The sequence below is a fragment of the Vigna umbellata genome, chromosome 3 (genome assembly GCF_029865625.1).
Source record: "Vigna umbellata cultivar VRB3 chromosome 3, Vumbellata_1.0, whole genome shotgun sequence".
Classification (NCBI taxonomy): Eukaryota; Viridiplantae; Streptophyta; class Magnoliopsida; order Fabales; family Fabaceae; genus Vigna; species Vigna umbellata.
Window position 1 is genome coordinate 17,621,666 of NC_142167.1, and position 27,929 is coordinate 17,649,594.

The 27,929-nt window shown below is 31.3% G+C and overlaps 5 protein-coding genes across 5 annotated transcripts; 1 reads left to right on the forward strand and 4 right to left on the reverse strand.

The window, feature by feature from the left end:
* Positions 1-1,891: 1,891 nt before the first annotated feature.
* LOC124842171 (UDP-N-acetylglucosamine (UAA) transporter family) lies at positions 1,892-7,217 on the reverse strand. The gene is made up of 11 exons (XM_047318601.2): positions 6,942-7,217; positions 6,447-6,560; positions 6,003-6,095; positions 5,822-5,887; positions 4,549-4,647; positions 3,916-3,995; positions 3,349-3,461; positions 3,080-3,168; positions 2,813-2,899; positions 2,655-2,723; positions 1,892-2,488 (listed from the first exon to the last, which is right to left on the reverse strand). Exons 1-11 carry the CDS (start codon positions 7,071-7,073, stop codon positions 2,363-2,365), a joined length of 1,068 nt encoding a protein of 355 aa, XP_047174557.1. The 5' UTR covers positions 7,074-7,217; the 3' UTR covers positions 1,892-2,362.
* A 124-nt stretch (positions 7,218-7,341) lies between these two features.
* Positions 7,342-8,948, forward strand: LOC124842172 (large ribosomal subunit protein uL23). Its single transcript, XM_047318602.1, has 4 exons — positions 7,342-7,469; positions 7,550-7,602; positions 7,805-8,168; positions 8,673-8,948. The coding sequence occupies exons 1-4, from the start codon at positions 7,357-7,359 to the stop codon at positions 8,755-8,757; spliced, it is 615 nt and encodes a 204-aa protein (XP_047174558.1). The 5' UTR covers positions 7,342-7,356; the 3' UTR covers positions 8,758-8,948.
* A 645-nt stretch (positions 8,949-9,593) lies between these two features.
* Positions 9,594-10,565, reverse strand: LOC124842207 (RING-H2 finger protein ATL66-like). The gene has a single exon (XM_047318643.2). It carries the CDS (start codon positions 10,414-10,416, stop codon positions 9,853-9,855), a length of 564 nt encoding a protein of 187 aa, XP_047174599.2. The 5' UTR covers positions 10,417-10,565; the 3' UTR covers positions 9,594-9,852.
* Positions 10,566-10,833: 268 nt separating this feature from the next.
* LOC148201751 (uncharacterized) lies at positions 10,834-13,536 on the reverse strand. The gene is made up of 2 exons (XM_088110827.1): positions 13,387-13,536; positions 10,834-11,891 (listed from the first exon to the last, which is right to left on the reverse strand). The coding sequence occupies exons 1-2, from the start codon at positions 13,420-13,422 to the stop codon at positions 11,055-11,057; spliced, it is 873 nt and encodes a 290-aa protein (XP_087966953.1). The 5' UTR covers positions 13,423-13,536; the 3' UTR covers positions 10,834-11,054.
* Positions 13,537-20,659: 7,123 nt separating this feature from the next.
* On the reverse strand, positions 20,660-27,769 carry LOC124842206 (putative leucine-rich repeat receptor-like serine/threonine-protein kinase At3g14840). The gene is made up of 23 exons (XM_047318642.2): positions 27,573-27,769; positions 27,386-27,457; positions 27,226-27,294; positions 26,876-26,947; positions 26,715-26,786; positions 26,463-26,534; positions 26,265-26,336; positions 26,086-26,157; positions 25,923-25,997; positions 25,749-25,820; positions 25,473-25,547; positions 25,217-25,279; positions 24,714-24,779; positions 24,597-24,632; positions 24,452-24,492; positions 23,967-24,343; positions 23,439-23,634; positions 23,188-23,334; positions 22,435-22,553; positions 22,101-22,311; positions 21,779-22,016; positions 21,397-21,547; positions 20,660-21,192 (listed from the first exon to the last, which is right to left on the reverse strand). Exons 1-23 carry the CDS (start codon positions 27,761-27,763, stop codon positions 20,797-20,799), a joined length of 2,955 nt encoding a protein of 984 aa, XP_047174598.2. The 5' UTR covers positions 27,764-27,769; the 3' UTR covers positions 20,660-20,796.
* Positions 27,770-27,929: the final 160 nt, after the last annotated feature.

Here is a 27,929-nt window from a genome sequence, read left to right on the forward strand (position 1 = left end):
TGTTTGTAAAAAAAATTAAAGTTAAAATTTTAAGTTAGGTTTAAGATATGAATTGAAATTGTTACTATTTAATTATTTATTAATAAAAAAAATTATTTTTGTCTTGTAATTTTTTTAGTTTTTTGAAGTTCTATTTTTTAATTTTTTTATTAAATCTTATTTATAAGAGTGAATGCATACATCAAAATTATATTGTTCAAATGAACATTTTGTTGTTCCAACTACGTAAGTTTGTCAAGTGAAATGTCCTTGAATAGATATAATTTAATATTTTAAAAATTAATTTTGCATGATTAATTGTTTTATATTAAAACATGGATTTATAATAATATAGTGTGATTGATAAATATATTCTTCTACAAAATATTGAGATTGTGATGTTTGTAAATAATAATAAAAAAGTGATATTACATAAGTCTCAAATTGTCTGCAATTTGTATACTGTTTAATGCCAACTGAATTTAAGGTGAGTCAATATGAGAATTAAGAACTTATTTTGGTAAAACATATGTGAACATATCTATATAGATAGAAATGGATAATAACAGAGATAACATATACTAAAATTGTTAATGTTGATATAAATAAGTTTCACATCAAATAAAATAAAAGATGAACATGAATTTATATACACATAAAATGGACATAAATTTATATATATAAGATATTTTCATTAATAATAAGCTTTTTGGAGTTAAAACGTTTGTTCAACTTAGATTGCAAAGCAGATTTGATTAACCAAAACATAAAATAAAATTGGCAAAATTTGGAACAAGTTGAAATGTAGAGGTCATAAACTTTTTCATAAAATTTAAACTTTCATAATTATTAGTTATCAGACAATTCATTATAATCATCTTAAATAATATTAATTTGTAGAAGATTTTTATAACTCTCGTGAATATCGATTTCCTTTTAGTAACAGAGTATTTGATGCATCATATGTATAAATATTGATTCTTATTATACAACTAGGTAAATAATAGACTTAAAATTGCATATAAAATGTTATAGTTTGATCACTTACTATATTTTATTTAAGTATGAACAAAATAAATGGTGGTAGCTCCTATATCTAGAAAAAAACTGAGAGCAAGATTAAGTTGGAATGAATTTATATTTACCTTTTTTTTTTATTTGAATTAACAATTTGATTGAGTAATTTGGTTATAAATCTAATTCGAAGCATATATGAAAAGAGACAAGGTGAATCCTACTTTTTAACATAACATCAATCTTATAACTATGTAAATTTAAATATACAATAAAGTAAGTATACAATTAAAGTTCAAATATATTTATGATATAATTTACAGATTAATAACATAATATAAAATATTAATTTAATAATAATTATTTATATAAATCAATTATACTTATTTATTATTTTTAATTTTACAATCAGAAAGAGATCTCACATAAACCAATATGTGTAATATAAGTGTAGAGAATCATACTTCTTACGTAAGGGATTGAAAATTTGTTGGATTATATTAAGGCAGTAGTACCCTAGTTCACCATAAAAAGAGTTCTCACTTCATACTTTCAAATATATATATATATATATATATATATATATATATATATATATATATATATATATATATATATATATATATATATATATATATATATATTTGTAGATGATTATAAAGAGTGTCTTCAATTGTGTATAGTAGGAGTAATCTCTTTCAGAAGATCCAAAAGTATTTAAAACTAAGTTGCCTCCACTCAACAAGAATTTGTTCATTCACAAAAGGCAAGACTCTGGCAAATTGCTTCAGAAACTTGAGTCCATCAGCACTAGAGTAATATCATTTAATTATACTAATCACATTTTGTTACAAGTGTTCTTTCTTAGAATGTGCTATCAGAGTTAAGAGACTTGCAATAATGGGTCAATTATAATAATTCTCATAGTAATGATATATCTGAATTAGCTATTTGTATCAACCAAAATCGTCCCTCCCTGGTTAAAGTCAAAAGGACAAATCTCCTCACATATGGATATGGTCCTGACAAAAAATTAGCACAAATCTTGTCTTAACAAAACAAACACCTCAAACTAACCAATAAACAACCTTGCTTAAGCAAACACATTGGAAATGTTTCAATTGATAAACATTCTTTTGGCTTTGATCAGTAATATTGATCTCCCCTATCAAAAAGTGAGGGGCTAAGCTCCTATCAACTTCTCATTGTTATGATTGGGACACCAAAATCTGTGTTGTCTGCATGTCAAACCACCGTCACATAATAGCCACGACCTGAAATATTGAATGTGCCGCTCTGAATTCAAAACTGAAGCTGCCCCAACACTAGTGCAGGTACTACCACGCCATGTCAGCAAAGGAGTCAGCCTCTAGCATGGGTTCTCCTTCAAATTATTTGAATTTCCATTTTGTACATGTTCTACAGATGAGGTTGTTGTCTTTGCGGGTGCTTTCCTCAAGAAGCTTTTTGAATAAATTGCACCAAAGACAATTACCTGACAGTTTACTGGTGTTAATAGGTTTCTCATAAATTCATCAAGTATATGGTGTCACATTTAGTGTGTGAGCTATATCATTGTGGTCCGAAATAAGTGTAAGTGGGGACCAGTTGTGATGGCTGATAAAGAAAGAGTGTGGCACAAAGAAGAAAGTAGGTCTTACAGCTCCAATCCATTGTTCCCAGCTAAGAGGATGGGAAAACCACACACATGATAGCATGATGCTTACCAACTGAAATAGTTAGAATAAAGTATTACAAACGCAGAAAATAAATAATAGAAAGGATAATGTAAAATTTGACTTTTCTCTGCAATGGTTACCTGTCTAGTTGTCATTATTGTAGCAAATGTTAGAGCACCAAATGTGCGAATTGTGTAGGAAATAAAAAATTGACTAGCTGTTGCAACCTGTGGAAGTTGATATTATAACAAACTTCTTTAGTAAAATGGAAGATGGAGAAGGAATGTTTTTACAATTCTTTAATGGAATAAAGAGGTAAAAGCACAAAAGATTTCAAAAGTCAGAAAGGAGAGCAAATTACCAACAGTGTACTGTAAAATTTAAAACAGAAGGGAAAGTTTTCTTACTGTTGAAAGCAATGCAATGTCAAAGAAACAATCCTTATGGAGATACACAAATTCTACTGCTGGTAATAGTTGTCCTTGTATGATAAGGCCTAAACAAAAATATCAGATGTCAAATCCAACCATGAATCTGGAAAATAAACAAAAACTGAGAATAAAAATGGAGACATACAGTCCAAGAAAATTCTCATTGCATAAAAAAATAAAATCACAGTCTGTATTTATCAGACAAATATAAAGATCAGAATGAAATTTCACAGTCTGTGACCCACCTGTCAGGCTAAGAACACAAGAGCACAAAGTAGTATAGAATATCTGATTATGTATCTCCATGTTATAGCCTTTAAACATCTTATCTTGGAAAGTGCTTGTAAAACCATCACACCTATTAGACCAGACAAAAAAAAACACATGAATTAATATGCATGACAAATTAAACACTTAAAACATATTGGTAAGAGGAGCATAAAATTAGTAATGCTAGCCTCAACTAAACAATGAAGAACACTAACTATATAGTGTTACAAAATGAGATTTGAACCATATAATGTGGCTTCGAATAACCATTGCCATTCAAATAAACAAAATAAAACACAATTGAAATAATATGGCTGTTCATGAAAATCTGTGGACATCAAAAGTGGGGAAAAAAGTTATATGCAGGAAAGTACTGAAACGTTAGGTTGGCAAGGTAATTTATCCCTAACATGAGAATAATCTGAAAGATTAAAACCTTGCATGTCAGAATGGGTGAAGGTGGTAGGTACTCTTTTTTTTCTTTTGGGACAACACCTAAAATCACTTATCATAGAAAGTGGGATTAAGTTTTGTAGTGATACCCAAGATAACCAAGCATTAGCAAAACTCCCCAAACAGTATTTTCCCTTCCTCTACCGTATGGACTTATGTCGGTCCCTGCCTACAAGAGCACAAAAGAATTACATCAGCTCATCACAGAATGCTTCCAGATTATCAAGAATGTTTATGTTTTATCTTTAGCAGCATGATCAATGTAAAGTACAAAAGCAATATCAGTGACAACGCTTATTCAATGGAAGATAAATACAACATTTGTTATAGAAATGATCCAATCAGTTGATATAACTCATACAAGAATATATACAGGTCAGAACAGCAAGTCAAAATGACAATACCAAGACTACAGTTTTTACATGTGTATCTGTTGTGTGAGTGGAATTTTGGATCCCAAGTTAGGTATCTATTATCAAAGGAATATGATGATTTGTAATTGTCATATGGGACTCAGCAAGTCTGTCCATGCTTTATTTTGCTTCAGTATGTTTAAATGTAGAAGAATATGAAAAAATACAGGGTTAAGATCTTCTTGTACTTGGGTGGGAACAAAATATTGCATAATGTATGCAAATTCATTGTTGGTTCTAAATAGTAAATAATAGCATACAAAGACAATGATGAAAAAGACACAAAAACTAGGCTCAAAAGACCATTACAGGATATAGAATGAACACTGAACAGCCAAGGGTTACTACAAAGGCCAGCAAATAGTCAGTTCCTCGATATTTCTTCTGCATTATGACTGTGCCCCAGACCTAAATAATACAAACAGGCAAGAATCAAGATTCATAACATGGAAGGAATAAACAATAGGCACAAAGATTGTACATAAGATGTGTCGTAAAGAAAAGGAACATGATTGGTTTGGTTGAGTCTAGAACACATGCATGGTGGAAGAAAATAAAAAAAACGGCTAGCAGGGTAGGACGATCTATTATACTACCAAGAACCCACCAAGTATAAACTGTACATTCACTTTAATAGAACACAAATAAGTCCTTAGAATAAAATTAAAACGGAAAATAGGAGTTGCGTCTAATTTCACACACAGGACGCACTTTTACATGCATAAATGATAATCAACTTATTATAAAAAAATCCTTCAAAACTTTCCAAAACAATATTTAGTATCAAGCCTTCATCTACTTAACCATTATGACTTATATCTAAATCAAAATATAGAAAAAGAAGAGAACAAGCCTCGACTTAACCAAAATAGGCGACTAAAATATTATAAAGTCTACCTAAAAGTCATCTTGTCATTCATAAAAAAATGACATGTTCATAACTTTACACCATATTCTCCACTCTATTTTGAGGATAGACTGAAGCAGCTTTAAAATCACCAACTTAATCATTTTCAAAAGCAAAGTATAGAGGATATATACTGTTTTGCTCATCATGGTAAATTTGTTAGTACCTACCAAAAAACCAAATTTCCTTCCTTCTCTCACTTTCTCTAAAAGACAAAAAACAATTATTTGAAAGTTTGACATTTCTGAAGAATAAAAAAGAAATTCGAAATGTGCCTACCCTAAGTAGAATAAAATTTGTAGGGGGAAAAAGTATTAGTATTTTGGGAGAGAGAGAGAGAGAGAGAGAGAGACTACCAGGCCAATAATTTGATCAATTCGAAAAGAGTGTTCAACCAAATTTGAAGACTGATTCTATCTCTAAGTTGCATATTTTCCTTTCATGCACTTGTTAGGCTAAAAAATGAAGTGGCTACAAATGATGCCAACCACAAATGATTGTGAAAAGATGAGATAAAGAGTGCATGAAAGATTTAGTGTTAAGGAACAACACATTATACAAAGCAATTATTACTATACTTTATCAACAGTATTAATGAAGATTGCAATCAGCCAGTAATCATAAATATAAAAAGATAAATTATATAATTGAGTACAATATTAATGTTTCCCTTACCATAACTGGTATCATTTTAGCACACTTTGCAAGAGTCTGAACAGGGAAACTAACATACTTGAGAGCCTGGAATAGGAAACACGATACAAAAAAGGTATTAACGGGCAGCCAACGGTAAATACATAATAACAACTTATAACGATCATACAATCTATAGACACATAGAAGGTATGCAGCTTACCTCATACTGACAACTTGTGGTAAGAATGTTCGATATTGACACAAGGCAGTACTTATAAATGGGGGCAACAGGTTCCAAAACTTTGTTCCGTGCCTATGAGAAAGATTGAAAACCATAAATTCAAGGAAAATTCTGGCTTAGTAAATGCAGTCACACGAAAGGGCAGGCTGCAGTGTGAAAAACAAAGCTTGTTTGGATTCTCGTTTGGGATGCCCCAAACTCAGTTTGGCTATAAAACTCATTTCTTAACCTGTTTGATTAGTGTTAAAATACAGGTATATACTGTCTGAAACCAAGTTTCCATAAAGCAACACCGAGGTTTCTTTTACAAACTTAGTTTGAAAAGTGAAAACTGCTCCAAAATTAAGTTTGCCAACCTTAATCCAATACGAATCAAATGTTCGGTAACCATAGTATTTCCCCACATAAGAAGCACTCACTCACCACTAGAGCCCCAGCCGAAACAGCAGACGTCGTGATGCGGTTGCAGAAAACAAGAAAAAGAGAATATTTGAAGTAGTCCTTGTTCACCCCATAAGGGACTCTCATGATCTTTTCCTGAAAGAAACAAACTCACTCACACATATATATAATATAACTCACAGTCACAGGACAGTAGTAGGATTATCAAACAAAGAGGGTTTTGTCATTATCCGGCTTCACAAGACAAGAAGGTCCACGTTATCTTTAGCCCACATGCCTTAATAGATTCCAGTTTAGTTAATCCATAAGCACCCAATCACAAATTGATAAATAAGCAAAAAGTGAAATTTAAGACTAAGAAATTAAGAACACTTCAACCTAGAAGATTGATAACAAACTCAAGAGCGGAACAATTACAAAACCCACAAATACGTAATTGCGATTAGTATTAAGCAAGACAAGAAGATCTTGGGGTTCTATCAAAATCAACAGAAACGAAAAGTTTGACTTATAGACCTGCAAGATGCCATAGGTTACGAGGGTGAGCATGATTCCGGAGACCGCAAATGATCCTTTCACCAACTTGTTCTCTCTCCAATTCGAATCACCCGCGGAAGAAGAAACAGAAGCAGGGTTTGTTTCCGCCATGTCCGAAACACAAGCACCGCACTGACATAGAACACGACCAAAAACGACGTTGGATTGGAGTTAGCTCGCCTCTGACTCAGAGCTCAGGTTGCTCTGCGGCACTCTTTTCTGTCGTTTCATGGGAGAAAAAGGAGTTGGTCCGCCACGTCAGCATTCACCATTCTCGGAAGACAGCAACGGTACTCGCATTTTCACTCTTGACTGAACATGATGGGCCAGTCAACACCTCCTAATGGATTTTACAAACCCGGCCCAAAGGCATTCTAAATGGGCCTATCGAAACATGGCCCATTTTCAAAAATGGATAAGGAAATTTTGGTCATTTTGTAACATTTCGTATATAAACTTCATAAACCAAAACGTAAACCCTAGAGCCGGGTTTGTTCCTCTGCGCAGGTTTGTGACTGTGCATCGTTACTCTTTCGCTGGTTTGCTTAATTTCATGCTGTTTACGATTTCAGGTTTTTAACTTTCAGGAATTCGGAATATTTGACGGGTAGAGTTTTTTTTTCGATGGCTCCCGCTAAAGGTATGTTCGTGTTCCTCACTTCGCTTTTCTCAATTTTCATTTTAACGATTGGTGGAACGAAATTTAAGTCAATTGATTGAGTTTTTCTTTCAATAGTATGGGAATTAAGGATTTAATAAGGAAGAAGATTATGCAGTATGAACACTTAGGTTGGTTTTGCTTTTGTTGTGTGTGGTTTTAATTTTTTTTTTTTTGTGTATAGTTGATAGTTCTAAGAAGGGTGATCCAAAGGCACAGGCCTTGAAAACTGCTAAGGCAGTTAAGTCTGGACCTACCTTTAAGAAGAAGGCGAAGAAGATCCGAACTTCTGTGACTTTCCACAGGCCGAAGACCTTGAAGAAGGATAGGAATCCTAAATACCCTCGCATTAGTGCGCCACCAAGGAACAAGCTTGATCATTATCAGATCCTGAAGTTCCCTCTTACTACTGAGTCTGCTATGAAGAAGATCGAGGACAACAACACTTTGGTTTTCATCGTCGACCTACGTGCGGACAAGAAGAAGATCAAGGATGCAGTGAAGAAAATGTATGACATCCAGGCGAAGAAGGTTAACACCTTGATCAGGTAAGCATCTATGCAATGATTAATTGGTTTTGATAGTAATAGTTTGATGACTTGCTATTGCTAATGAATTTGACAGTGTAATAAATTTTTTATTCAACTAGTAGCCTAGTTGTTGTACTACCCTTTTAAAAACACTTTTATTTTAATACATTATGTCAAATATAATTTCTAGTCCGGGCCTCTTTTCTGCCTTAAGCAAGCATCATGTGTCGTTCCTGTTCTCTGTTTTATGTTATAATTACAGGCTTGAGCGTTGTTACCAGTTTGGTGCAGTGGTAGCATTATTGAATTAATAATTTCATTGGTGGAATGTGGAATATCTGTACCTGTTCAATTTGTATTGCTAGTAAAATAGGGAATTCTCTGAATTAAGAGTGTAGGATTGTGTATTATTTGGATGTGTTTGAGATGCCCATTTACAGTGAACTTGTGGAAAAGTGTTTAGCTTTAGTTCAATATATAAGGAATTTCGGCTGCAATTTCTGAATTTCAACTCTGTTGCAGGCCTGATGGCACCAAGAAGGCTTATGTCAGGTTGACCCCTGATTACGATGCATTGGATGTGGCAAACAAGATCGGCATCATCTAAGTACATGGGTTTTATTTAATGTTAGGCAGTTCTATGGTGATTCTTGACGGTAACTTTTCAAAAAAGGATAGGTTCTATATTTCGAGTTTTATTATTTTGTATCATTTGCTTCAGTTGACACTAAGCAGACACCGTGTTTCAATTTTGACTCTTAAATTGATGATTGAAATGAGCATGTTAAAATTTTATAATTTAGTGATTAGGTGACTCATTGAATGTGAGGTTAACGAGGGTCCTGAAGTTGGTGGCACTAACGAAACTTTAGAGTGCAGAAACTGATGAAAGAATTTGCGCACTGACGCTAGTCAACCGACAAAGCATACGCTATTAGCAAATTCGAAAGCTAACAGTCAACAAGGAAATAGCTCATAATATAGTTTTTATTCTAATTGAGTTTAGAATTAGTAAGGTTTGAGATCGTAGGTGGTGTGCATAATAGGTCTTTGGAATAATGGAAAGAGATATGATAGAATAAGTATCTTGTTGCATTTCATAAAATACTTCTCTAGGCTCATGAGTTGAAATCGTACTTATTTTTTCGTCCTATTTCCTTCAATACACGATTCATTTAAATGAAAGATGAATGTAAAATTTAAGGTAGAGCAAGTTAAAATGGGCACAAATTTTGTGGTTGAACAAAACAGGAAGAATAAAAGTGAGATACGGTTGATCAGAGCAGCGATGAGCATAAAATTTTTCAATGTAGGTGCAAATTTTCTACCCAAAATGTAGGAAGTATTTGAACAACATTTCTTAAAAATAGTGAAAACTCTTGATACAATTCTTTAAAGGCAAAAACGTAAGCACTGGTTTTGTTAGTTCAGATTTAAAAACTATACTGCAGTACAAGTTTCAACACTGGTGTTGATCATGGACCTACGAATTTCAAAATCAGCTCTCTTAAGCACTCTTGTATAATCATGACATGCTTTATGATAACGTATAACCATCCAAACGGAGGCTTCTAAGCTGTTAGCTTTCCCTTCAAATTCTATTTACAATGTCACTCATTCTCCTCTTCCTCAAAGTCTCCAAGGGTTCACACCTCAGAAAAGATCGAAACTGAAAGCAAAGATAGAAAAGAAAAATTATAAATCAAGGGGGAAGGAACTGTTGTGTGCTAGGCAGATTCTCCCTTTCAAAGTCTTCCCTCCTCAAAGGCTGTAGCAATGTGTGAGAAGCATCTACGGAATAGTGCAGCATGGGATGATGCACAAATGCTCTACACAGAGGACAATTTGAATGAGACTGAAACCACTTGTCAATGCATGAAACATGGAAGCTATGGCTGCATTCTGGAAGATGTTTCAGTCTCTCCCCTTCCTCAAACTCTCCAAGACAAATGACACATTCCACATTACTTCCCTTGTCTTGTTCTGCCTCGTTTCTCTTGAACTCAATCGTTGGAAGAGACTGCACCACACAGAACTCCAATCCTCGGCTTTGAACCTGCATGGAAGGATCATCGTCGAGAACGGTCACATCTAGAAACCTCCTTGGAACCTGGTTTCTGTTTCGGGAAATTCCACGCAACAGACGCTTGAATACGCCGAAGCAATCACTCAGTGTAAGAAAGATAATGCACACTATAATAATTGAAACAATCTCTTCCAGCTTCCATGGAGCAGGGTTACTGCTTTCAGCAGAAACAGAAGACATTTGAATGAATATCAAGTTTTTACGTAAGAGTTTGATAAAAATAGCAGAAAACGAAGTTTGAAACTATGCCAACATAGAGACACATAACGTTCAAACCGAAGTGGTACAGTTGGAGATGACACTAGGGATTCTCCGTTGTGATTGCTGACAACTCGTCTTAGATACTATCAAAGGTTAAAAAAATTGATATTTTTCTTAGATATGCAATAGGGTAAACTTAAATATCTTGAGCAAATAAAATATGAACAAGTTTAATTTTCCTTAATTGGGTAAAAACTTGTATCCTATCAAGTAATCTCAAACGTCATTTTTAAAGTAATTGTTACAAAAAGTTGACATATTTAACAAATATGACGAGGAGAGATGGAAACAGTTTAACATTCTAGTTGAATTCGACAAACAACTATCCGATGGGTATGGGCAGAAAAAAATATCAGATCATCACAAAGATGTAAGATACATTTGATAATACGAAAATTCAATTTTTCCTATACTTTCAAATGCAGAGCTATCTAACATTTTAATTAAAACAAAAAAAGGCTATCTCTCCTGCTTCACTCAAAACAAAAGCTGAGTGTGCCATTTACATATTTGGAAAAAAGGAGACTAAGGGATAAAAAATTTAATGCCTTTGTTGTTCATTGACGGGACTTGGAAGTGACACCAGAAGTTGAATTCAACTGCCATGTGCTGTTCCATGAACCAGTGGTTTGACCAGCTAAGTTGAGCATGGAAGCAGAACAAGTGGAGAGAGCATTTGAAGAATGATGTAAAGTTGGAATCCTGGGTTTTAGAAGTGAATTTCCACTTTCTCCAAAAGTGTTAGGCTTAATGATGCTAGTGACATCACACTTTTTTATGGCTATAGGTGGCACTTTGATCTTTTCAATAGGAGGAGGGTTGACCCATGTAGGAAGTTGTCCTGCAAGGAGCAAAGTATTAAGCAATGGACCAGCATCTTTCACAGCCTGAAGGAGTTGACCCATTTGAGGCAAACCTCTTTCATTGGCAAGACGATCTATAACTGCAGCAGCAGGATCACACACTGGCTTTATATAAGGAATCATCGAAACATGGGGTGCTGAAAAATTGAAGTCTTGAATCGGATTCTGATTGAGATAACTCATTTTGTCAAATGGGTTAACTGCATGGATGTTTGTAACCTCTGTAGAAGAGTCAAATAAGAATTCCACTTGTGGGGAACCATGTGAGAGACTATTATCAGATTCTGTTATGCCTGAGCTTGCTCTAATAGCAGAAGGGAAGGTGAAATTATTTTGCATATCAAACATGTTTTGCAAATTGTTTGAATTAGAGGGCATGAACTGGTTCCTCAGTTTAGCTAGCTGACACCTTGCTTCATCCCTCTCTTGGTAAGCCATTTTCAACCGATTGAACAGTTCTGTCTTGAGATGCTTTGTGGTTTCAAGTTCAAGTCTGGCATCCATAAGCTTTTGCCTTAACTCTTGTTCTCCCTGAAAAACCAATCAAGAAAATAAAAAATTACTGTTCATATAAAAGTCAAAGAGCCATTTCTAAGGTCTAAATTTGTGAACAAACTCGTATATATAAAAGATTAGGACACCACTTCTAAGCCAAAATATTCAAAGATAGGTTTATGGGTATTACTTATACATTACTGGTCGATCTTATTTATTTTTTACTCGTATTAAACTTCAACTTTGAATTCTTAACATAAATGAGTTAAGTCGTTGTTGCCTTAATTACTGGTATTAGTAAGGAATGAAGTTTAGCTGAATAATAAGCAGCCTCAAGAATTTTTTGTAAATGAACATCAGAGAAAGCGACCTGGTCATGATTTATACTTTTTCCTTAAATTTATATAGATTATTGACATGAATTAGGCCTATGTAGTCACATAGTGGATGCATCAGGGTCAAATTTAAACACTTTTTCAAAGTAAGATCCACGTAATCTCAACCAACCATAGAAAAAAAAAATTAGACTATGATTTATCTATTTTCCTATGCCCAAATAAATGGAAGACACGCTATTTATGGAAACAGCAACAATAAGGGGATTTGGTATATAACGGAAAGAATTAATAGGGGGAAAGGGGTTAATTATAAAACTATAAACAAGGAAACACATTAATTTCTTTTATAAATAAAGCAAGTACCAATAATTGACAATAATTGTCCAAGATTTAATGTGAAGGAGAACAAGTTGGCTGAAAGGGGTCAAGGATTAAATTCTGAAACATGTTGCATAAAAATAAGAAAGGATCCTGACAATTAATGCACCATTGCAGAAGGTAAAACCAGTAAAGGGGAAAACATGAGAATAGAGATGCGTCCAGAATAAAACATCCTAGATTCAAGAATGTAGTTTTCTCCTGTGGAAAACTTTGCAACCTTAGACCTGAAAAACATTGAAGCCTATGTATTTAGTTACTGAGAAAACTTAGATGAAGTACTTAAGTGACAAAGGTGTTGTTTTCAATTTGAAATAAGAATGAATTCTTTCCCAGTAAAAGTTTTCCTCCAATTCATAAGATACACAAACAAACAGTGGCCATTTACCAAGATAAGAAAAAGGTAAACTTTCTTGTGTAATCTTTCAAAGATCGTGCTTCCACCCACAATTCATTCTAAAATAATCAATAAACAAAGAAACATGAACGGAGCAGAAGGCAATGAATCAGTTGAATGATAAACTTGATCCACATAAAGAATATCAATCATGGAAGTGAGTAACAAATGAAAGAATACATGAATGCAAACGTCATTTAAAGGAAAAAGGATATTGCAAGACAAACTCTAGTCAATAATGCAGCAGAAGAAAAAAACAGAAATTATCAGATACTGACAGAAGCATAAACTCAAACATATACTACACATATAATTAATTAATTAATATATATATATATATATATATATATATATATATATATATATATATATATGTATGTATGTATGTATGATATGATGTGATTATGAAATAACAAACCTCAGGGTAGATGAGCAGAGAATCCAGGTCTTCCATATTTGCGGCTGCTATTTGAGAGCAGAAAGGGAGAGAAATTTGGAAAAGCAAATATTGGTGTAGAAATAGAAAATAGAAAATTAAGTAGATATGTAAGTATCCCTGTTATTTATAGAGAACATATTTGGATATTTGTAAGATTTATAAGACTAAAGGGTGGTGGAAAGTCAAGGTTTAATTGCAAAAATGGTGAGGACCGAGTCCCTGTCATTGAATGCCAAAATCTTCCTCATATGATAAATTGGAGTTCTCATTTTTTGTGATATGCATGATTTGAGAATCCCTGAAATTCTCCCATTCTTTTAGGAATTCTGTCACTTCTAATATTTATGTCTTTCTGATCAATTATTTAATTCAGTTCAACTTTCCATGTATAAATCTTTCAAGACCTTAAAATTGTAACGTTGAATCTTTTGATCCATTATATATATATATATATATATATATATATATATATATGGGTAAATTGAAAAAAAGTGATTTTTTTATAGATAAAAAATTATAGAATAAAAATTAATTAATCACTTAAATTAATTTAATACAGAATTAGAATCGAAAATAGTAATAAAAAATAAATCATAATTAGTCATTAACTATAGGTTTTATTGTGCTCAATTATCCTGTATTTTAACTCAAGCCTTTATTAAAATTTAAAACCCCTCCAATGGTTAAAAGTATAAAGGATCTAAATATATTGATAAAATGATGGTGACAAAAATAAACAAGTGCTGATAATTTTAGTTTGTTCTAGTTGTAAAGTTTGAAAAATTAATTTACTTTTCAAAAAGTAAAATTTTCTGGTAATAGGTTTAACAAGATTTTCCAAAAAAGAAAATCTAATTTAAAAGCTGGAATTTTAACTTTTCCAACTTGAAAGAAAAAGTTATTTTAAAAAAAATGATATTACTATTATTGAATCATTTAATGTAATAATAAATTAATCTCATAGAAAAAGTAATATAATTTATTTTTTAGAAAAATTGTACTAATTTCTCTGGGAATATTTTTTACAAACCAAACAGAATTTAGTTATTCTTAAAAATCATAATTTGGAAAACAAATATTCTTGTTTAAGTATGAAAATTTTCTTTAATACCAAAGAACACCATCTTTACTTTATTATATTAATTTAAAATTACACAAAAACATTTAATATCTTAAACAATTTTATACCAAGATTATATCTTCTTCTTTTTCACTCAAGTATTACACAGTAGTCTTACATGTGAAAAATTTACACAATCTTATGATATACCAATGATATTATCTCTAAGTTGGAACATTAACTCTATTTATAATAACGATAACGAAATTTCAAAACGAACATTTATTTCTTAAGAAAATAAAAAAATAAACTCAAATATGACGCATTGTTCCTTTGTTCAGAATATGATGTCATTTATAAAAAAACAAAATAATATTCTAAAAGGAAAAATGTTATTAGACACATTTAACTACCATTTGACAATTTTTACAAAAATAAAATGGTCTTATTAAAAAGTTAATTTTTATATATTTAAAATAAAGTGAAAATAAATAGTAGTAAAGAATAGTGTCAGATGATAATAAAAAAATTTGTGATGTCAAAATATTAATGTACACTCCAAAAATAATCCTTTGTTCTCTTCGCTTCAACTTATACATTTCAAACTTTAAAATAAACATAGGATAATTGATTTTATCGATCTTATTAACATTAATTAAATTGTGCCTTCGTACATCTTGTCCAACTTATAATCATTATTCTGTCTAATATATGACCCTAATGGATATCTTAGTTACGCAGTTAGTTTGAAAAAAGTCAATGTGCCAATTAAAAGTTTCCAATGATCTTTGGCTGCAGTACTATATAATAATAATAATCAACAATTCATGTTTTAATATGAGAATTTCAAAAAACCACAATATTAAAAAGGACAAAACTGCTTTAAGTTAACTAAATTAAAATTATATTGAGTCATGTATCCTTAATACGACGTATCCTGAAAACATGCATATGGTGTGAGATTGTTATACGTGCAAGCAATGTTTGGTTTGTCTATGAAGGTTGACCATTATGCAATTCTAATAAACATATAAAATTCTTAAGCTATAATGGACAAATCTGTTGTCCAGTTTTAAGACGACAAAGGTTGAATATAGAATAATCAAATTGATACTTTTTAGGTAGTTTTCTAATTATAATTCACAATTATAAATAAACATAGTCTTATTTTATGTAATAATGATGTATTTATAAACAAATTTAGTGTTGTAGACAAAAAAATTGTGATGATGTTGTTTTAATAGGTATATGATATACACGGTTGTCGTAACGCCGACAAGTTCTTATCTTTATTTTTTCTTTTAAATTATATTATTTTTTGTTATTTTATTATTTTGAGGATCATATCTTTTTAGTCTTTCATTTATATATATATATATATATATATATATATATATATATAAAGTTTGCTAATACGCATACGTCAATTGAAAAAATAAAAAACATTTGTCGTTAAATAATTTGTCTTTGTAAAGAATTGAGTAATTGACATATTCACCCGGAAAGGTTGATTAAAGATCTCTTCAATTTCACCATCTTCACTAACCTCTTTAATTATCATCTCCATATGTCAATTCAATTACCAATTCCTTTGGATATCATTATGTTCTTGAAAATTAGATAAAATTATATAAGACAAAAATTATAAAATGAAAACTCATTATAAAATCATTTTTTATAAGAAATTGTTAAACAACGAGTGTTTCTGATTTTTTCCAGACCAATTACCAATTCCTTTGATGTCATTATGCTTGTGAAAATTAGATAAAATTAGATAAGACAAAAATTATAAAATAAAAACTTATTATAAAATCATTTTTTGTAAGAAATTGTTTTACAGTATTTCTTTTCCAGGTCAATTACCAATTCCTTTATGCTTGTGAAAATTAGAGATTTTTTTTCAGTTGGGACTGTCATAGATGACAGAGAAAATGTGAGAGTGAGAGATATGAAAGGGAAAGAGTTGAGAAGAATGAGGGAGGTGAAAAGGGTTTTCGGGTTTTTGTTTTTTTAAGTTTTTGAAAATTAAAATTATTAAAATACCCTTAACCTTAAAACTTAGAATCCATGATATAAAAGGATATTTTTGTCTACTAAAACCCGGTACACATGGCTAAAATACTGGAAAACAAGCATTCCCATGTTAGCAAACCCTTATTTATATATATATATATATATATATATATATATATATATATATATATATATATATATATATAAACACTAATTTTTAATAAGGAACTACATAAAATCAAGACGAAGTTGGAAGTTGAGAGTAGCTCTTAAGGAGTTTATTCTCATAAATTATAAGATTATATTAAAATCTTCATGTAGGGACCATTCTACCAAATTTAAGGTTTATATAGTACTTTGGTATTAATACTAATTTTTAGTATTTTCTATATAGTATTTACTGTGATGATCATAAAGTTATTTATTTATTTTTTATACAAATATACAATTTTTATAATATTTATTGTAGGAACAATTTTGTATTTTTAGATAAAATGTTTAAGTATTGTTGATTTCTATTTTTAATAGTCTTCCTTTTGTAAGTTATTAGTTTCCTTTTAAAGTTTGGGAATGATTAAAATAAAGAACTTTCTAAAATTACATGAAAAATAGATATTTTGAAATTTGAAATACAATAAAGAATATTTTATATTATGTACTCTCTGGTTTAATTTTCTTGGGTTTATCCTTTAACCATTAAAATAGATTTTGTTGGATGGTTAAACTAAATAACTCATAAATTAAATTTTTATGTATGGTTATTTTAGTTTGTAGAGATTATCATTTTCATTTCCTGTTTACGTAAAATTTTACCCAAACAAAACTCTTAATAATTTATCGAATATAATACATATTTTTTCTTTGGCGTAGTTTTACAATTATTACAATTTTAATTAATAATATATAAGTATTATATTCATGAAAGATTATATTTAAAATGGAAAATAATCATTCTGAATTAATTACAAATCTGACAATTAAAAAGTCATTATGAAGATTTTCTCTAACCTGTGAAACAAAATATTAAAATGTCCTCTGTCCTTTACCTTTTTAATTAATATTGCTTTAAATTTTGTTGATGTAACGATGACAAAATAAATATTATTAATTGATATCAACGTTATACAAAGTTCATATAATATTAACTATATAAATGTTAATCGGGACAGAACTACTGTATCAATCTATTAGAATTGTGCGTATTAGTTACAAGTATAACCATATTATTCTTACATTTTTATTTATTTATAAAAGAGGTCCTGGACAATTTGAAAAAAAAAAACTCTTTTCATGTTAAATTTAAATTTAAAAATAATATGATAACAAATGTTTTCTCGGAGATTTTGTTATTTTTCTCGTAGAAACATTTAAATGAAGTGAAAAAACTAATTTTTCCAAGTAAAAATAAAATTTTTGATGAAAAAAATATAGTGTTAAATCATCTAAATTTATAACAAACTACAAAATTTATTAAAAATAACTTATTAATTTTCATTTCTAAAATTTCCATATATTGACCAACCAAATAGATCTAGTCTTTCCTTCTGAAATATCTATGATTTTAGATATGAAATTTTGTTTCCTTTCAACAAAAGTCCTCTATATTCAACCTTGTGACTATAAAGAGACATATTATAAAACAAATTTATCTGCCTAACAGCTACGAATTCAACTTAGTTCAACGTAAAATCATATTCATTTGTTACTATAATGTAGTGTTTCATTTTCAACCAAAAAGACTAAGAACATATTTTAAAACAAAAACAAAAACAAAACAATTATTGAAAATACTGATATATCATTAATAACGTTTTCATTTACTTTCAGGATTATAAATTAAACTTAATTCAATCTTATAAAAATTAAATATGTATATGAATAAAATAATAAATCCGAAAAAGTTTTTTAAGATCAATGTTAATAAATAAATCTATTTGAATCTCACAAAAATAAATTCATAAATTGGAATTTGTATATATTTACATATTTTATTTTAATTATATATGTTAACGAAGTTTATATCATATTTCTTTAAATATATGATAATCATATCATTAATTAGATTATTTTTGTCTTTACCAAGACTATGAAAAATTCTTAAAGTAGGGCATGGAGTATTGTCTAATTTGATTTTACGTTTTGGGTTTTATGGGAAGAAAATGGAGACAATGAGATTGTTTGTTTGTGGAAGAGAAGATGAGAATTAGGTTAAAGTCATGTGGGGTAAGCCAAGGTGAAGAAGTCAGTCACATTGTGGAATCACACTCACCAAGTAAAACTATCACATAGGTCAAACATTGGTAAGACATGCAAAGCCAAACAAATTTACTATTAATAATGTAATTAGTGACATTTATTAGAAGATACGTTTACTTAAGCTCTTTTCATATATAAAAAATGGTATTTTCCTTTTGTATTAATAATTTATAATCTCATAAAAGGCATTAATTCAATTTAATTTTGTAATGATTAAAGTAATGTTACTTTTCTAAAAAATTATGGATATATTATTTTATTGAATATTTTCTTTATACACTTCAAATTAAAAATATTTAACAAATTGAAGCAACAAATGTTTAATTAGATCTATATGAAAATTGTACATAATAAAAGTTGTAAAATAGAATTTCAACATAACAGGATTTTTATTTTATTTTGAATAAATATTTTTTTTAAAAGATCAAAGTTAAATTTGTTTTACATTCATTATATCAATTTGTTTAAATAAAAAAACAGATGCAACTAGAATATAAACATAATTTTTGATGTGAAAGTAGATTCCTCTTGCATATATATATATATATATATATATATATATATATATATATATATATATATATATATATATATATAATTTGTTTTTATTTAAACCAAGAAAAATATATTCCTAACTCATCCTCTATTTTTATTAAATCCTGTTTATAAGTTGAAATATATATTTAAGATTCTCTATGTTGAAAAATGTAGATGATCTCAATATTATATGTAATCAAATGAACTCATTTGATAATTGAGGACATATATAGTGTGCCATGTTGAACTTATAAGGTTAACTGTATTAATGTAACCATAAAACTAGGGTTACATATTTCTAGGGCTGCCATGTACAATTTCCACAGAAAGCTTAATAAGCCACCATGCATGAACCATGGTTTCTTAAAATCTTAACCCTAACTTAGCTTCTAACTGGAGCAGTCCACAAACGGCACTGCTACTACCATTGATTACCATTGATATTCAATGTTTTTGTTTGTAGAATCATTATTCTATTCTTTTCTTCCACATTGGCAACTACTATTGACTTCAGTCTATGCAGGTTTACTCCATAAAATCTTCTAGTTCTTGATATTTTGGCACCATTGAAGTCATTTCCCACTGACCCCTTCAACACTAATTTTCTGTAACATGTCCATTATCTACATATCTAATAATCAATATGTAAATCACAATTTTCTTATAACATGCTCCTGTCTGGCATTCTGCACAGCTGGACGCAAAATTAGGGCATAATTGTAGTTATATATACTCGCAGATTAAAAGAAGAAAAAAAATCCATGGTTGAAAACCTGGTTCTTGTACTATCACAATAAATATTGAATCAAATTTGTAGTTGCGGTCTGAAACTCTAAGTTGTACTTGCATTTAACACATGATAAAGACGTTGCAAGCAAAGAACATCCCTTCTCCTGGATTATTCTCTATTCAGCACACACTTCCGTTGCAGTCTTTAATTAAAGAAAAGTATTCATTATCTGCCGTACATGAATGGTAATGTAAGATTCTTATGCAGAGAATGTAAAGTAGGTCAAATTCATAGTTCAATATCCATCAATGTGATGTGACAGGATCCATGAAACTTTACACAAACCCTATTTTGAATATTTGTTTTCCTTACAGACTGTTGTTATCATGCATTTTGCCAGTTATTGGATCTTCATATGTATTAACTTTTCGTGTACTTTCATGATGTCATCGACCATTTTGATGGCTCATCTTCCTAGTGTTGCTCATCTCTTGCAATTTATTGATAATTATCTTGTTATGTAAAATTTTGTGTTTGCAGGATTGACTTGTCCGGTTAGTTTTTTTTATATATATAATAATTATTTTAAAGTTATATCTAAATGATTTATAATTGACTAAAAATAATATAAAATTGTTTGAAGGTATGGAGGGCATGACAATTAAATTCATCTGAATAATACCACTAAGCATGACAAACACAAAAGGATCTATAGGAGAATAAAATGAAGAACATTCTAACTCATGACAAAGTAATTCATGCAAGTCCAAAGCATTATCTGTTTCAAGGTTTCTCACCAACCCCTTTTCTCCCAGTATGAAGAATTCATGTTTACAGGATATAGATCTGTTGCAGAAATAGATGAAGTAGCCAATGTGTCATCCACTGAGAGACTCTGATTGTTACTCTCACTTAGATTATTTTCTTCTATCTCTTGGTAATGCTGTCGCATCACTTCCAACTTCTTCTCATCCAATGCCTCACTTGACTCTGAAATCAACTCCTGAACCACAGATCTACCTTCAAGCATGCTTACCACTGAGGACATTGTAGGCCTGAGAGAGGCAGTTACATTGGTGCATAAAAGAGCCACATTGATCATTGTAATAACCTCCTTTTTGTTGAATTCCAAACCCAATCTACCATCAACTAACTCCATTAGATTACCACTCTCTTTTAGCATGAATGCCTGGTAAACAAGGGTAAACAGAATGATGCAATCTTATCTATGTTATATATAGCCTATGCAGGATTCTAGTATAATTGTAGTCCAAATAACTTAAGTAGTCACAAGTAAGGTTTTACTGCCAAATTTGATATTACGTGGAACTATGAATATTTTTGTTCTTGTAGGAAATTAACATCTTTTGGAACACTTTATGGAAGTACTTACCCAATCAAGAAGATACAATGATGCTTCTTTATGTCGTTGAATCACATTGCTCCTCCCACTTATAATTTCCAAGGCCACAATTCCAAAACTATAAACATCTGCTTTGTCAGTCAAATAACCATGCATGGCATACTCAGGAGCCATGTATCCACTGCACAAAACAAATTTTTTTAGCTGCATTGATTTAAGAAACGTGCTAATTGCTCAAACTTTTGCATTCTCATTTGCTTTTTAATCTCTAATTATACTTGGCTAAATCTAATTCAACAAGGTATGAAATTTGATAACCTCTCTGCTTTATTGCTTCATAGTCTAAAAATATCATTCATAGAAAACATTTCTTCATAAATCTGTGTAGAAAAATCAAAATATAGAAACTCACTAGGTTCCAGCAATTCGGGTGCTTATGTGGGTATTGTCCTCTTCATCGAGCTTGGCTAAACCAAAGTCAGATATCTTAGGTTTGAGATCTTTATCAAGCAGCACGTTAGTGGTCTTGATGTCCCTATGAACAATTTTTAATCTTGATTCTTCATGGAGGTATGCCAAACCTTTGGCAATACCAACACAGATGTTTTGCCTTGTGGGCCAATCCAATTTTATTTGGTGTTCTTCTGGACCTTCATTAGTGAATAAAATTAAATTAAACAAACTGAAATATCATAGAAGGGACAACTGAAATCGGCCACAAAAGAAAGAATTACCAAACAAAGCACGAGCAAGGCTATTGTTTTCCATATATTCATAGACCAACAACAATTGATCTCCCTCAACACAGCATCCATAAAGTTTAACAAGACAAGGATGTTGCAAAGCTGAAATCATGCCAAGCTCATTTATAAACTCACGATTCCCCTGCCTTGATTTGGAAGAAAGTTGCTTGACTGCTATTATTGTCCCATCTGATAAATTTCCCTGCATATGGAGCAATGCAGTATAGTTGTTGGGTTGGAATACTGATTTTTCCCCCAAAAGTAATATCTTCAATTAAAATAGATGCATAATAATTGAGGGGATATACCATACTATCTAAATTACCTTGTACACAGGACCAAACCCTCCTTCTCCAATTTTGTTGGCTTTGTTGAAGTTATTTGTTGCTGCTTTGATTTGTCGTAAGGTAAATATACCCATTTGCAGTTTTAACCCCTTTAGCTCTGTCAATTAAACAAAGAAAGACTGTAGATTTCGTGTGTCAAGAAAATTCCATATTGTTAATACTTTTGTAATCATTGGCACACTGGATTAACCGTCCACTGAGAAATCACTAATGGTTGATAAACAAAGTGCTATATTTCCCAAAGGTCGATAGTTGATGTAGTTGGTGAATGATGGACACCTTAATAAATCTATAGTCATCAATTAGTAGCATCTCTTTAGTTCTCTTTATGTATTCAAGCTTAGTTACCTTGTAAATGAATTCACTTGGTTACTTGTGGAGTTATCACCATTATGTTTAAGGAGTTAAGCAAGAATAAGAGACCAAGAGTGTGAAACAAAGAGTAAAAGAGTGTGAGGGACATAATCAAGTGTCTTGAGTTACAAAACAGAGTTAATAAAAAGTGAGGTTTGTTTTTCATAGAACTTCATTAAAAGTGTTAATAATAGCAATGTCATATACTCTTTATTAAGCAGTCCATATGCTTATTTATTAAAGGTTAACTGCATGCCCTAAATTTAGGCTCATACGAAAACTTATGCTGCATGCAAGAGTTCAATTTTGTACATTAAAAGTCCTGAAGTTGAAGCACAAAGCCTATCATCGTGACAGAATAAGTTATTTGCAATTACCTTTTGCTAAAGAACTTTTCTGTCCTAGAAAGCCTCTCCACCTAAGTATACCAAATACCAGGACTAGAAAAACTACTACACCAGCCACAATTGCAACCACAGCACCTGCAGATATTCTACTTCCGTTTTCTGAGGGAGGGATGAAGTCTGCTTGATTATAATAGAAAACATTGTTATTCAAGACGTTATATTGCATGGTAACATCCATGTGCTATATGAATATTAAGTACTGAGTGAGAAGTAAAACTCACTAGGATTTACAGCAATTGCTGATATGAGAGGACCATATACTGATTTAAATGGAATACCAATTGTGCCTTTCCCAGCCCAATATAGGCGGATTTCCAATGTGTTGCTGCTAATCATAATGGTAAATGATTTTGTGACTGCTTTATTAACTCCTCCTGCTTCTTCTGCAATATTGAAATTCTTGAGCACCATATTTCCCTGCAAGAAATCGAAAGCAGCCTTAATTCCTCATAGTAGCTACAATTTTAAGCATGCATTATCCGAATGTCTTTTAATTAACTGAAGAAATCAAATTCATAAATGAAGTGAGGTACCAAGGTGGGGAAATTTCTCCAGTTGATGTCATATTCTGGGTATTCTGAAGCTTCACATGGATTATAAAAGAACACATCTATCTCTAATCGAATTTCTTTTCAAAAATTGAAGATATAGAATTTGAATATTGCAACTTGAGTCAAGGGCTTTACAATTTTATTAAAATTATACTCATGATAGACAAAATAAAACTACAGAAGTCTGAGATAATTTACCTGAATGTAGACATCAAATATGCGCCTTCCTAAGCTGTTATATGTTTGATCTTCAGAAAACATGACCTCTGAAAAGTGTAGATTCACCGTGTAATTTCCATTTCCCAGGCAAAATCCATAATAAGTAAGAGAAATGGGAGAAACACGTGCATCCATGTATATTTCAGCATCAGCCAAGAAAAGCTTAGATTGATTTAGCCAAATATAATATTCTGCACGGTCATTATCCATGAAGTGACCAGTGCTGCTAAACCCCCAGTTTTTTCCACTTAGGTGGAATCTAGCTGGTCCTGCATTATCTGTATCCTCATCATATGTTTCATTTCCATCCACAGTTACTTGCTTTCCACCACAATTTATGTGAAGAGAGTATGATTCTGGGACAAGCAGATTAGTTAGTACAAGGTATTCTGGGACAAGTAAAGGTTAGTGAAAATTTAGCTGTGTATAAAATCGTTATAAAAAAAAAGAAAAGTAAAACTTACTTTTAGGACAGGCAACACTTTTTAAACATGAAACGGATTCTCTGAAGGAATGGCCAAAGGGGCAAAGCTATTTAGCATGACCCCATCATATAAAATTTAAAATGACCATATGAAAGGGAAATGCCAAAAGATATATCAGACTTACGAGCTATTGTCCACCGAGGAGCTTGCAAACAAGTTCCTATGGGATACAACAGAAGGTTATGACTCAGATAGGTTCTTTAAGTTGCAAACAAATGTTCTCATATGCAATGATTCTTACACATTTCCCCGTTGGCATGGCTGCTGCCCTGAGTTTTCCATGCTAAAGTTATTGTACGAAAGATCTCTGGTTCAGATTATAAAATTTGATTCAGAAAATCTAACAAGATGCAAAACAGTTAGACTTCATGAAACTGAGAACTAGAAAGAATGTATGACAATTAGTATAGTAACTCAAAGGTGCCTTCAGGTAAACAATTTAATCAAGCACTTGTCTGATAAGCTCTTCACACATTAAGGGTTATGTTATGACATGATTTTGAGCATGAAATATGATGGAATAAACTAAAAAGAGCGCAATAATCGCAACTTAATAGGTGGTGATCAAGTACTGATACAAACAGAAACCTTACAACCAAGACTAGACTTTTCACATAGAAAAGAGAAGTGAAGATAAAAGACACCAAATGATAACGCTTATAAAATCTCATTCCCCTCAGAACTCATTAACTATTCAATTTAAGGAATCATAACATAAAACAAAACCATTGAAATAAAACTTACACATTTTTGTCTTTTTCGGCCCATGCAGGTACAGGTCCCGTGAGTATGTTTCCTGTTAAATATCTACAATTGAAGAATTTAAAGAAATTAACACATATAAAACTTGTGATTTATCCAAGTCCTAGAATCATGGTGAAAACTTTAGTAATATTGAATCATGCTATTGCTCCTAAATGAAAGTGAACAGCACTAATTGGTTACCAGAAAATGCCAGCCCAGTTTGGAGGAAGAGAAAAGAAATTAACAAACTTCTTACATATAATCTGTCTTTCTTAGGCCATACTCAAAGCTGCTTGGGATTTGTCCACTTAATCTGTTAAAGCTGAGGTCTCTGAAAAAATTTTCAACCAGAATAAGGTGAAGAAAATTAGCTTAGAAAACATTCTATAGTGTAGTAAACTCGAGGAGAATTGAAGTTATGTTTTCTGAAGCATTGGTATGAAAGAAAAATACTATTGAAATTTAGAACTAATACAAGAACATTGTTATAATTAGTTGCACTTCAACATATTGGGAGAGTAACAGAAGTTACAAGGTTTGTAAATTAGACATAGTCCCCAGATATTCAGGTATTGTTCCATTGATATTGCAACTCCTCAGAATTCTGCGAAACAGTAAGATAGACAGCAAAAGAAATCAGTATTGTAATATTTTGTTCTGATCTCAATGTGTGTGCACAGAGCATTAATTGATGAAATCAACTCACAGAATTTCCAAATTTGCCAGATTGTTAAGTTGGGGAAAAGGAAAATAGTCTGATCCCTCTATATCACTAATTCTCCTGCACATCACATTTTAAGCACGGATAAACACATCTAAAATGAAAGTAAATTTAAAACCTCGTTTACTACACAAGATACCAGACATACAAATCTGTTAAACTTTCAAGTAGTGAAATTCCAGAAGGAATTGGCCCACTTAATCCAGTTCCTTGAATCACTCTGTCATAACAAAAGAAAAGTTCTTTGAGATCAAGGGTTTCTGTTCCTCAATAATCATGAACAGTTATCATGATACCAATTTAAATGAAGAAAATATAGATTCTCACAGTTTCTGGAGACTTGTCCAGCTTTGAATAAAATCGGGTATGCTTCCAGAGAACTTGTTATCCCCTAGTCGACCGCATAATGTGATGACAAGAAGCAAAAAAAAAATACTTCAGCTAAAGATGGAACTTAAAATAATAATATATACTAATTAATAGTCACTGATCAGTGTATTAAAAGTAAGAAAATGGGAAGCTTACACTTCCTGCAAAGTAGCGAGTCTTGCAAATGTTGCAGGCAACTCTCCAGTAAAATTGTTGGAGGTAAGTAGCCTAAACGTATTAAAAGCAACAATAAATCATCAAGAGAAACCAAGGTCTTCTAATTAAACTAAGCTGTTACTCAACGAGCATTGACATTTGATGTTTTAGAACAAAAATCAAGGAAAGCAAACAACCTAAACAAAGTACTAAAGTTGAATGGAAAAAAAAGGAGCAAAATAAACGTCATACAATCTTTGAATATTTGGAAGATTCCCAAGCTCACTAGGAAGATTTCCAGAGAGTTGGTTGAATTCGAGGCTCCTATTAACATAAAGCCAAAGTTCAACCCAGATGAGGTTATAAATGCTTAAAAACAATGCATGGTGGATAGCCAGAAAAAGAAAACTCACAAACTTTGGAGAGTGGAGATGTTTGCTAGCTCTGGGGGGATTGAACCCGTTAGTCGATTAGCACTCAGAGAACTACCATAAATATGTATTACTCTCAGTGTTTCAATCACAGTAATATATGCAGTGAAATAGAAGGGACATTTTTTGTACAAACGTTTGAAAAATTAGATATTTGTTAAAATCCTAAACTTTGTGAAACAACCTTAAATCACAATATTTGTGAAACTGAGGTAATAGGAAATAATCTTAAACTGCAGATTTTATGAAACAGAGGGAGTAGTAGCATTGTTCGTGTGTGCAGTTATAGATTGGTGAAGAGAAAATTGACAGAGAAACTAAAGAAAGTGTACATGCGGACAAGATTCAATAAGCCCCACTCCAGAGGAATTGTCCCATTCAGGTAATTGCGACTAAGATCACTGTAACAGAGAGACAGTGTCATGCAAAATAGGAAATTAGAAAACACATTGTTGTTGAATTAAAGTGAGAAAAAGTGAAAGAATATCATACATTTCTTGAAGGTACGGCAATCTAACCAATGCTACTGGGAGAGTGCCTCGGAGATTTTGTACTTTCAAAAGTCTGCATGGTCAATTTACCAATTAAATGTGTTCAAATTTGAATGCAATTTAACTTAATTTTCTGATTAAACTTGAAAGACAATTAATGAGAACAATATATGGAAACTTTGAAGTACATGTTAGTAACATGGCAGATTGTGGCATTCTCAAAGGAGCAATCACAGGTGACATTATTTTCTGTCCCTCTCACTTTAGTTTGCGATGTCCAATTGCGTTCTCCACTGCATGGATCAACGCTGAAATCCCAATCCTTCTTCCCAAGAATCTCACCTATGTCTTTCAAAGCTTGCACTATATGCATTATCATTATTAAACCACTCAAATAATGTTAATGGGTAGATCAATTGGTAACAACTACTTGTAAAAAAACAAACTTTATCTAAGATGATAAAATAAATCAAAATTCTTTTTAAATTAAAGATACTTTTCTTAAATTTAAGATTAAGTCAATTTTGTCATTTTTCTTATCCAAT

Bases quoted from the DNA above. Each gene is read 5' to 3' on its own strand.
- LOC124842171 (XM_047318601.2), bottom strand. From the start codon at position 7,073: ATGGCGGAAACAAACCCTGCTTCTGTTTCTTCTTCCGCGGGTGATTCG. The intron at 6,096-6,446 runs GTGAGTGAGTGC...TCTTTCTCATAG, and splicing joins TTTCGGCTGGGGCTCTAGTG to GCACGGAACAAAGTTTTGGA. The intron at 3,462-3,915 runs GTATCACTACAA...CTGGTCTAATAG, and splicing joins CTAATGCTTGGTTATCTTGG to GTGTGATGGTTTTACAAGCA.
- LOC124842172 (XM_047318602.1), top strand. From the start codon at position 7,357: ATGGCCCATTTTCAAAAATGGATAAGGAAATTTTGGTCATTTTGTAAC. The intron at 7,603-7,804 runs GTATGTTCGTGT...TTTTGTGTATAG, and splicing joins TTCGATGGCTCCCGCTAAAG to TTGATAGTTCTAAGAAGGGT. The intron at 8,169-8,672 runs GTAAGCATCTAT...ACTCTGTTGCAG, and splicing joins AAGGTTAACACCTTGATCAG to GCCTGATGGCACCAAGAAGG.
- LOC124842207 (XM_047318643.2), bottom strand. From the start codon at position 10,416: ATGTCTTCTGTTTCTGCTGAAAGCAGTAACCCTGCTCCATGGAAGCTG.
- LOC148201751 (XM_088110827.1), bottom strand. From the start codon at position 13,422: ATGGAAGACCTGGATTCTCTGCTCATCTACCCTGAG. The intron at 11,892-13,386 runs GTTTGTTATTTC...TTGGTTTTTCAG, and splicing joins CTCTGCTCATCTACCCTGAG to GGAGAACAAGAGTTAAGGCA.
- LOC124842206 (XM_047318642.2), bottom strand. From the start codon at position 27,763: ATGATAATGCATATAGTGCAAGCTTTGAAAGACATAGGTGAGATTCTT. The intron at 26,337-26,462 runs GTAAGCTTCCCA...CACATTATGCGG, and splicing joins CTCGCTACTTTGCAGGAAGT to TCGACTAGGGGATAACAAGT. The intron at 24,493-24,596 runs GTAAGTCTGATA...CCATTCCTTCAG, and splicing joins TCCTCGGTGGACAATAGCTC to AGAATCCGTTTCATGTTTAA.